Source organism: Stigmatopora nigra, chromosome 3 (assembly GCF_051989575.1).
Source record: "Stigmatopora nigra isolate UIUO_SnigA chromosome 3, RoL_Snig_1.1, whole genome shotgun sequence".
Classification (NCBI taxonomy): Eukaryota; Metazoa; Chordata; class Actinopteri; order Syngnathiformes; family Syngnathidae; genus Stigmatopora; species Stigmatopora nigra.
The window spans coordinates 15,777,073-15,788,629 of NC_135510.1; the positions used below are offsets into that span (position 1 = coordinate 15,777,073).

General features: G+C 37.7%; 1 protein-coding gene across 1 annotated transcript; it reads right to left on the minus strand.

The window, feature by feature from the left end:
• Window positions 1-1,101: 1,101 nt before the first annotated feature.
• slc39a13 (solute carrier family 39 member 13) lies at window positions 1,102-10,468 on the minus strand. Its single transcript, XM_077713907.1, has 9 exons — window positions 10,140-10,468; window positions 7,305-7,667; window positions 4,191-4,298; window positions 3,862-4,004; window positions 3,554-3,643; window positions 2,089-2,139; window positions 1,821-1,953; window positions 1,648-1,747; window positions 1,102-1,565 (listed from the first exon to the last, which is right to left on the minus strand). The coding sequence occupies exons 2-9, from the start codon at window positions 7,627-7,629 to the stop codon at window positions 1,490-1,492; spliced, it is 1,026 nt and encodes a 341-aa protein (XP_077570033.1). The 5' UTR covers window positions 7,630-7,667; window positions 10,140-10,468; the 3' UTR covers window positions 1,102-1,489.
• Window positions 10,469-11,557: the final 1,089 nt, after the last annotated feature.

Consider the following 11,557-nt stretch of genomic DNA (forward strand, 5'->3'; position numbering starts at 1 on the left):
AACACTTAATCTTAGAACTATGAAGTGGACGAGCTAACCACTCAGTCACTGTGCTCCCACAACAATAAAATTCTCAACAGAAAATCCTCTATGTTTCATGAAAGCATTTTAAGTCCACAGTTAGACATGACCCCCCCCCCCACCCCCCAAATAGAATGACAGTTTTACTATTATGAGACGACGTACCTATTTAAACATTAAATTTACTGTACTCTGGGTGTGCTGACCCTAGTTTAACAATGTGAGACCAAAAACAAAAAGGCTGTACATCTGACATACTGCATTCAGCGTATCTATTTTATTTTTTTTAAAAATAAATATGTAATCTGTGCAATACACTTCTCCTGACTCACTGATACAGCTATTATATAAATATTGTTGGACTAATACAGTTGGGTTTCACTCTAAAATCATCAGTAAAACAACAGTGATAGACACACGTGTATACTGCATACATGGGTAAATTATTGACATGTGCACACGTCTGTAGTATAGATCAGTGATGATTTGTGAGCAATACCATCATTGATTGCATAGTAAAGCCCAGAGCTAGTAGGGCAGAGAGTGTAGCTGTGTTGCAATGCAGTTTTTAGAATTTTCTCATCAATATGCCATCTTCACTTAGTTTTTTGCCTTGCCACATGAATTATGATCTCAAAAAAGTGCTTGCTGCCACTTTGACGCTCATTTGATCCCCTGCAACATTTTGGTGTACCGCTATTAGAAAAATAAACTTCACGAATGGTAATTGGTATTGAGGTACAGGGATGTGAGGCACGAACATAGAAGGTGCTTCACAATACTCACATAGTATATTAAAGACCAGGAATGTATTGTTCGCGAGATGTATTTGACTCTTATTCAGCGCATCAGGTTCTCTGTGGCACCAAAAGCAGTTTTGTGTTGACACAGGCCTTAAGTTGCCTAAAGTTTTGTAATATTGCAAGAATAACTTAATTCTGATAATATTACAACTTTGAACTTGTAATATTGCAGCCCTTGTCTCAGAATTTTGCAATGCAAGAACTATTGGTAGATAATTAAGAGGTTGGATAAACACCCCAATTTTTTTTTATGAAAATGATTGAAATTGACATAAAATTGAGATTAGGATTTTATTTGTGAAAATAATTGTAGTATGACATTTTTTTGCCACACACAATTTGGCAACAAAAGAAATTCAAACAAATGTGTCATCTTTGACATGAGATTAAGAAGTGGCCTGTGGTACAAATTCCATTAAAGGCATCCTATCTCAAGATTCAGATTGTCATTGGTTTATAAAGTGCAATTTTTTAAAATCAAATATCTGTTTCAGTATAAAATGACATATATGAATACCCATAGGTGTGTTTTGGTTAAAAAGATAGACTGTAGGTGTTCATGAAGAAGCATCATCAGATCAGAAAGAGAATGTCACCCTTGAGGTCACTAGATAGACTTGGTTTTAGTGTTTTTGTCTTTTTGGTATTCTGGCAGCACTCAGGTTTCAAACAGCTATAGTTGACAGGAAAGCCATAACTGCTATGCCACAGAAAATGAGTAGTGTCTGAAAAAGGGAGTGCCTGTAAAAGAAATAACTCATAGTTAGAGACATGAAATACATATAGTTCTTTTCATTCATGATCAATTTAGTATGTAGCATACCTCAAACTGGATTCCTCTAGCAGATCAGGAACTATATTCACCAAGGCGATGTAGATAAAACCTCCAGAGGTGAATGAAAGTATCCATGAAGTTGAATTTTCTACAAATGACAAAGAAATGACGTAGGTCATAGGATGTTTAAGGCTATGAATTCAGCCAGGAAAAGACTCTACCTGCGCCATTTGGTGATTGAAAACACAACGCGACGCAAGCCCCCAGCACACCAACCAATGCAGTGGACAGCTGCAGACGCGCAGCACTCCACCGGTCGAAGCCAGCTCGCAACAAAATGGCATAGTCCCCCACCTGTGGACAGTGATAACTCTCATACAACTGTAGTACCTAAAAATTCAGTGGCTTCCCATCACTATTGGGCGTATTTGATTTCTCTGGCTAAAGCAAATGTGATTTATCCAACATAATCAGGTGGATGAACCTCACCTCGTGTGGGATTTCATGCAGCAAGATAGCAAATGTCGTAAGAAACCCAACCTGAAAGCAAAATAGTATTAGTCAACTTACTGCTCAATAATCATTTTTTTTTTTTTTAAATCATCTTGTTATTTAAGCAATGAACGTCATGGACGGTATGTTTTATATCCCAATTGGTATCACAAGAAATCTGCTGAAATGACTTGGGTGCATGGGTGTATCAAGAGTTTAGAAATCCAGCCAATTTCCTCTTTGGCACATCTAGTATAGTTCCCACTGATAACCTTATGTCACACAATCTGGAGTCATTGTGTTCCAGTTACAATATGTACTATATGGTCACCTACCTACTCAATTCTGCTGACTCGCCCAATTCATAATTTTAGACTTTATCATAGCTATCTCTATGGGACATCCTGTCTTTGTATCCATTTTTTCTGTGTTTTTAGTTCAAAAATCATTTTGTAAAATCAAAAATATATTTTAAAAAAGCTAAAATAAACATTGTTTCAGATCTATAAAAAACGGAATATTCAGGGCTTTTAATCCATTTTTTTAAAAAACTAAATATTATATCTAAAATGGTCCGACCCAGATGAAACCGAGTTGACGTTATTCGGCCCGCGAACCAACCCGAGTCCGTTACCCTTGCTTTAGAGTTTGGGGTGTCCAAACTTTTTGCAAAGAGGGCCAGATTTGGTAAGGTGAAAATGTGTGCGGGCCGACTATTTAGCCTGACATTCTTTGAACCATTAACATTAAATACAAATTAACCTTTTGGGATTTTTTTTAATTACAAATGGCATACTTTTACTTTTACATTTTTTTTACATTTAGGTTTTTACCGAAATCACAAACCACAAAAAATTAAGAAAACTATCAAGGATATCTAAGTTCATGTGAAACATCACATATTATTCACTATTATATGCTTACTGTAGGAACAGTGCTGAAAACAAAACAATGATCACTGCATATTCAAACTGTGATTTTGACCATCACAAAAAAATAATGAACTCATGTATTTTATACTGTGGTCAACAGTGCTGGCGGGCCGTGTATTATTGATTTCATGATAGAGGCCACGGGCCGGTAAAAATTTGTCCACGGGCCTTAATTGGCCCGCGGGCCGTACTTTGGACATGACTGGTTTAGACAGTCACTGACACGAAAAGCCTTTATGATTCCAATACTGTAACTTGCCCCTTAATATTCCATCATTATGAAATAAACTATTTTCTAAAACAACTTTTAGTAAAGGATAGTATGCTCATGATGTCAGAAATGGTTTATAAAAACAACCATTTGATTCTTGTTCTGCCATGTTGACACAGAGTCCATCCGTGTTCATTTCGGGTGTTCGGTTGGCGTCCACATGAATTGTTTGACAATAAATGAATCTGTTTTACGTGCTTTTCAAGGCAAAGAAATGCAACTAATGTCCATCTTTTGTGACATGCAGACAGTTCCTTACCTTTTTGCTAACAAAGAAGCTTCCGGCAACGGCCAGTCCGTGTGTAAAGTTGTCAATGCAGTTAGCCAGCAGGTTCAGGTAACCACAAGTCTAAATTAGAGCACAGTTGTTGAAAAAAACAAAATGTTTTAATTGGGAACTGTAAAAAAAAATGTTTTGAAGAATGCATGCATTCTTATGGTTATTAGTATCCATTAAAAACGTATATTATTGGTAATATTGAACGTGCACTCGTCATATTGAGTGTCTTAATGACCTAAAAAGAATATGTTGCACTTAATGCACTGAGTGTGAGCTGCAAAACTTACAGTAGAGTAAGATTTCAGGTCTGGTTGTGATGGGGAATCTTTTTCTCCCTCTTGGTCAGAGAACAACTTCTCTAAAAAAAGGAACGCCAGTAAGCCAGTGATTACCCACAAGCCCTGTGTCATGTAGTGTTTTTCTTTGCTTGCTGCGGAAGAGGAAAACAAACAACTTTACTTTTAATAATTGAGTAGCTAAAAGATACACTACGCATGCGAGGCATTGAAACACGACAGTAAACATTCAATGAGCTGCGATTGTATGTTGAGATACTGAATTTGACTTATGTATTTGGGAGAGAAGTCATAGTGTTAGTGGTATCCAAGTGACCTACCTGAAGAACCAGAGAGTGCCCATGCTTCAGGGAGGAGATGAAGGAATACATCACCAAGAAGACCACCAATAGCAAAGCTTAACAATCTTTTCAGCTTCTGCCCTCCAGCTACGGATATAAAAAAAAGTGTGTAATGAATTATACTGTGACTGTGTTGTTTTCTCTCAACAAATTAGGCGTGTGGGAGGAATTATAGTGACTTGTCATTCATTTCATTAAAAAATCAACATTTGAAATGTGTTGTATTGAAGTTGAGCACCCCAGGTTCTGCCTTTATCAAGCACAAAATAAGAAATCAATAGTCTTTAATTTTGATCTGAACAAGCCTTGGAACAGAACCTCGGGATTTGAGTCTCAACACAGCCGGCAAGGCAGAAAATAAGAGTGAATTTTTTTTTGGCATTACAATGACCGAAATAAATGGTCAAGGCAACAAATGAATTTGTTGGAAAGGACTACAATAATTCTTGTTTTAATCCTATAGAGCACATGTGCAGGAGTTAAAACATTAAATATCCAAGTGAAAATTTGAGGGATTTAGAAACAGACTCATAAAAGAAAGACTTTAATTTGAAGCATGCACAAATCCGTTTTACTTCATGATACCTTATGTCTGATCACTGTGCTAACAAGCCCTTTCTCTCATGTATCAAGGTAGAAATTGACAGATTATTGGTCAGGCCAATTATTTGGTCCCGAAATTTGGACATTTAACATTAATTGATATTGGCCTTTATGAAAAATCTGCCTGACTAATGAAGAAATCATTTAAAGCTGGGCTATTTTGGCTGAGGGTTAGGCAAACCTGTCCTCGGGGGCCGCTGTGGGTGCAGGTTTTTGTTGCAACCGATCCAGCAAAATCACTTTAACCAATGAGACTTCTGCAGAAAAAAAGAAGCACCTGACTCCAATCCACTGATTGCACTTGTAGGACACCAGATTGGTGAAAAGGTTTCTTCTTTATGGATTGGAATGAAAACCTGCACCCACTGTGTCTCTTTGTGGAATAGTTTTCCCACGCCTGGCCTAGCCTAACATCAACAACCTGCCACACCTTCTCGTTAAGTCGAGGCTTTAAAGTTTCACACAGACGCTTACCGCTACTATGCTTCAATTCCACGCCCTTTGTTGGTAATGAGATGCGTCTCAGCTGCCCTCCCTTTGAACTCTATTTTCTACTATTTTTAACCTGGCAACCAATATAGGGAGTACCCCGCATATTTTATAGTCACCTCTATGGCCCCGATCAATTAAACATCTCACCAACTCCAAATAAAGATTTCTATCTTAAAATGGGGGCGGCTCGGTGGAGCGAGTGGTTAGCACGTCGGCCTCAGAGCTCTGCTGTCCTGGGTTCAAATCTAAGGTCATGTCCATCAGTGTGGAGTTTGCATGTTCTCCCCGGGGCTGCATGGGTTTCCTCCAGGTACTCCGGTTTCCTCCCACATTCCAAAGACATGCATGGTAAGCGTATTGGACACTCTAAATTGCCCTTGGGTATGGGTGTGAGTGGTATGTCTGTCTCCTTCTGCCCTGCGTTCGGCTGGCCACCAGTTGAGGGTGTTGCCCGCCTCTGGCCCGGAGTCAGCTGGGATATGCTCCAGCATCCCCCTGCAACCCGTGAGGATAAAGCAGTTCAGAAAATGAGATGAGAGGGATGAGATCTTAAAATGGGTCTGATTATTAAAGTACAGTAGACTCAAGTAACATAATTGTAGAGTACAGTGTATTATGTGCATGCATAACCACACAGAGTGTTTTTTACAGTTCTCTATTTTGACCACGGCTTACCATTTTTGGGGAGTGCATGTTACTGTTTTAGACTGGAAAATGCCATCTGCTCAATATCAGATGATGTTTTAGTCCCAATGTTCAAAGTTTCCAATGGTGAGCAAATGTCAATAGTTAAATAAATAAAGGCTCGGGAAAAAATAGGAAATACATTTTTCCACAAGGACGAAAATAGTGGTAGACTAGACAATGCAAATGATCATTATAAAAAGTTACAAAGACATTTATAAACAAAGGAAAAACTGCAGAGACTTTTGGTGGAGTCAACAATCCTCAAGAATATATCTGGACGTTTGAAGTAACTTATAAGTGTCCAGCCATGTCACTGTTAATATGTCCTTAGAATGTTGTACACAAGAATGCAACCGGTTTTCTAACCATCCATGTATTGGTTTTTGTTAGATTAATTCTGGAATACTATTATATCTATATATGCACATTTAATCATTTTTGTATGGAAGCTTTTTCAATTTGTCTGAAGAGAACTCGGGATCGTAACAAATCAATGAGTCCTCATTCCAAGGGCTGTTTACTGGACTTTTACCCAAGGAATGCAGAACTAGAAGGACGCTTAAGAAGATGCTTATGCAGCATGATCGCTATCCAAGCAACCTTCGTGATTACTCGCATATTGTCGTAAAACGTGGCGTTTTTTTCGCTTCTTTATGGAATTGTGTTGTGGAATGAAGGCTTGTTTTTTTAAATTCCAATGGAGTTTGTTTTGAGTTCCCCTTAATTGTTATTATTGAATAACTGATATGCTATGATTGTTGCAGGTGTTGTTTTTGCTTACGCAGTTGGATTAATCAATAAAATTGTATTTGTTGTGATTTATGGCCTTAAAGTGGCAGGAGAAATTACTGCACGGTAGAATTATTGGCGGCGGAGACAATGCCGGAATGTTCTTACTTGCAAGTTGATCATCAGAGATGCCAATTTAATTAAATGTCAAAATGTCTGCCTGCAGTGTTTTCTAACTATATTAAAGTATAATTATTAATGAATGTAACAGTTTTGTTTTAAAATGTGAATCCTAAATACTTAAACAATTAAATAGGCATAATTTTACCTCCACATGGACTTAAAAACATGTACATATCTATACATGGCTCTATTTTAACATTTTGAATAGGGATTCATTCATTCCCAGTAAAATGAAGTGTCCGGACAACATAGAGCACTTTTTTGAAGAGTCTTATGTGCTATTTAATGCTCTTCAAGGGCTACCTGATGCCTGTGGGCACCACATTGCTGACCCCTCCATTAGAAGCATCTTGTGAACTAGCACATGAAAATAAAAGTAAATGAGGTGACAGATCCTACCTTCAGTTTTAAGGGCTGCTCCAGCTTCAATTGGAATGACAAGGAGCGGCAAAATTCCACTGAGACCAATAACAACTGAGCCCGCGAGGGACAAGAGCCAGACATGAACATGCTCACTAGCAAGGAAGTCTGCTACTGCCTGGAGACCTTGAAGTTCATCGGTGAGGTTAGGGCCTGATCTTGCAGCCGTGTCTGTAGCATGAGCCATGGCTGCTTGGGTCATCTTCTGGGCTGACGCCACCTCAGAGTTCAGCATCAGAAGGGTGACTACGATCAACAGAGCCAATACAGCCCAGTGGGGCATCTGACAGTCCTTAGCTTTCATCCGTCCCGCGGGCCGAAGAACACATGCAACCGGTAATCCTGTAATAAGAAGTATATATTTAGGTCTGCACATTGTACTGAAATACATAAATTCACAAAACAGCTTTAACACACTATATGCAGCATGGAAAACGCATATTTTATTGCACAGAGGAAATTGAAACATTGCAAGCAACTGTACAATTCCAATTTCTTAAAGATGCATGGCATTAAGAAAAAATAAATAAAGGAAAGGCCAAAATCACAGAAACCTGCATATGGCAATCAGGTAACAACATACTAGAAAGGAACAAGGAAGGAACCATTGACTCGAAAGAGCAAAAGCTGACTTTTTATGACTCATAACATCGTAACAAACTAATTGATGTAATAGATGTTAATATATGTAATTGTGTAGTTGGGAATACACTCTCATTATGAGCTAATGAATTAATAACTCAAACTCTTTCAGAGTTTAAATTGCTAAAATTCCATAAAGAGGAGGGGTTGTTACACAGCAGAAACTCCAGCACGACTGTTGCTGGTGACATAGACAAGAAAGCTTCTACGTCATTACAAATTGGGTAGTTCCACCCAACAAAAATGAAGGACAGCAGGCTATCATACCTATTTCAAAACAGCCTGGCAAACTTTGCTTTCCTTGGGTTAATTCCAACAAAATAACATCACCAATTATAGACAATGTCTCTATTGTCTTCTATCCAGTAAGGATGTATCTGAGTAATAAAGGGACTTTATGGATACCGTGGGTACAGTCAAGACCAGAGCAACGCAATATATAGACATGCTGCTGCAAATGCACAGCCGAATGAATGGTACAGGGCAGTAGTTCCACAGTGCCCGTAGGAAAGAAATAAGTTTCCGTTCACTCACATGTGGATAAACACTTATAATGTACTTGTTCTAATTTGTTATGTCCCTATCATTGAGGTAAGGTGTGCAGCCATACGAGACAGCTACAGAAAGATAATACCAAAAACATGCATAGTGAATTATAAAGACATTTTCACCCTACTACGTAGTCTGTAAATAGTCTGTAAAGCTCATTTTCACTACACATAGGAAAGTCTGACTAAAATGTGGTCATTCACTGGATAGAATGAGTGTCAGTAAGAAAATAAACACCAGCACACAGTAGTTTTATCTGTTGTTATAAAAGTTGGAAATAAACATTGAGCACACTATTTATATACTGTACTAAGTTTAAATGGTAGCCACCTATGGACAATTTGAAGTGTACAATCAACTTGACCACACATTCTTAAAGATTTGTGAGGAAACCACGGTAACCGGGAAAAACACACAGGCATGGGGAGAATATGCAAACTCAATACAGAATGCGCCATGCTAACCAGTCAGCCACAAAACCACACAAACAGATATTCATCAAAATAATATAACACACTATATGGCACACTAATGCACCTCCTGACATCACCACAGGTGATGCAGGATTTTTTTTGTTTCATGTCATAAAATAAGAGATTAATTACAAATTGGTAGACGAATGACGGGTACGAATTAAATCCTCATTTGCCACATATCCACCACCTGTTACCATATTATATCTTCCTGTGAGTGTATCAGTTTTGTGATTTCAAACAGAGTAAATAAATGAATTCATTATTTTTCTGAGCCACTTTATCCTCATAAGAGTCACGCGGGGTGCTGGAGCTTATCCCAGCTGACTACGGGCCAAAGGCGGGGAACACCGTGAATCGGTGACCAATCAATCGCAGGGGCATAAACAGACGGACAGCCATTACTGCTAGGACTCACACGTGGAGTGTCCAAACCTACCATGCATGTTTTTGAAATGTGGGAGGAAACCAGACCACCCGGGTAAACCCACGCAGACCCGGGGAGAACATGCAAACTCCACAGAGGTGGACTGACCTAGATTTGAACCCAGGACCCCAAAATTGTGAGGCCGACGTGGTAGCCACTTATCCACTGGCCGTCCGAGTAAACACATTAAGAAGCAAACAAAAAGTATTGATACTTTTTGTGACATGCTTGTCTAGTGTTTTACCATTTAACCTAAAGCACATTTTGCAAGGCAGATCAAAAGCCTACCCTGGCTACATGGAAGTTATCAAACACTGTTGAATACATCAATTGTGTAAAAAAAAGTTTTATTTTCTTGATCAGAAAACTATGTATATTATTTTATTAAGCATTCCCTTAGAAGTGCTCGTTTCCTTACAGTTAGTTTTACGGAGCCATGACCTAACACACTGTATAGAGTATTATTTATCGAGTAATACGGATGCACAATAAGCGATCACAATAAAACAAAGTACTAATAGGGTTTTTGCTCACTTTTAGTTTTCTGTAAGGGTCTAACAAGCCAGGATCCCCATGCACAGAAAGTTAGCAAGCTAACGCTAGCTCGTATAAAACCCAAATAAAGTCATGAACGTCGACACATTCAATCAGTGCGCAGTACTACCGCAAGCATCACTTGCACTTAGTGCCCGCGACATGAGGCCGATTGTATTGTCCCATTACCTTATGGGTGAAGCAATCTTTGCACCAGAGTGTCCCTGCCATCCAGGCCAACTTAATCGAGTCTGTTTGAGCCCACACTGACGGTCGGCGAAAGCAAGAATGCTCCGGTCGGAGCTGCCTTCACACAACGCCGCTTGTCCCCCTTCTTTTTTGCCTCCAGGAGCCACGTATGAAGATCCGGAGGAGGGAAAGTTGGAGAAGGAGAGAGGAAGTGTGAGACGTGGATGATCACGCCCAACTAAACAACATTCTGGAGAATAGCTCTCCAGAACGTAGTTATTAAGAAAGGCGTGTACTGGATCTCGGGATACTAGGACCGTCCTTTTGCGTTAGGTTATAACCAAAATATATAAATATAAATATATAATATATAATATATTAATATATATTTATATATATATATATATATATATATATATATATATATATATATATATATATATATATATATATATATATATATATATATATATATATATATATATATATATATATATATATATATATATATATATATATATATATATATATATATATATATATATATATATATATATATATATATATATATATATATATATATATATATATATATATATATATATATATATATATATATATATATATATATATATATATATATATATATATATATATATATATATATATATATATATATATATTTGGCCACTAGGTGGTGTATACAAAAGCAATGCACTACATAGGCCAGGGGTAGGGACCTATGGCCCGGGAGCCATACGTGGTTCTTCCGATGGGTGCTTGTGGCTCTTCACTAACCTGTGAAGTAAAATATGTATTTAAACCGCCACCGAGCCAAGTCCCAAATGCACCAATAGGAGCGTTACATTGCCACTATGGCGCTGACAGTCCCTCTAACTTCAATCATCAGTTTTTTTCTCATTAGACTTTTCTGTATGTTGTAACAGTAACAGTGTTGTAACAGCATTGTCAAAAGAATTCATTTAGTACTTTAAAAGTGGTAAAACGTGCCCAAAAAAAAACACATCTCATTTTTTTTCCATTTTTACTCTTAAATTCTGAGTATGCCTCTCAAGTAATACAATTTGAAAATGGGAATTGTTTATGGCTCTGTGTGTCAAAAAGGTTCCCGACCGCTGACATAAGCTGTGATCATTGCAACGAGGTGTACCAGAAAACATTATATACTCCATATACAACATTATTAAAACCAACCATGAACATTATTTTTTACTGATACTTGATATAAGCAACAATTGATTGTGGATTTGTCATCACACACCCAATGTGACAATTTGACTTTATGTGACCCATTTGACAATAATACATTCAGATTGAAAATTAATTAGAGGCTTAATGTATTTCTTTTTGTTTATTTTGTATTTATTATTTTGAACAATACATTTGAAAAAAAAGAG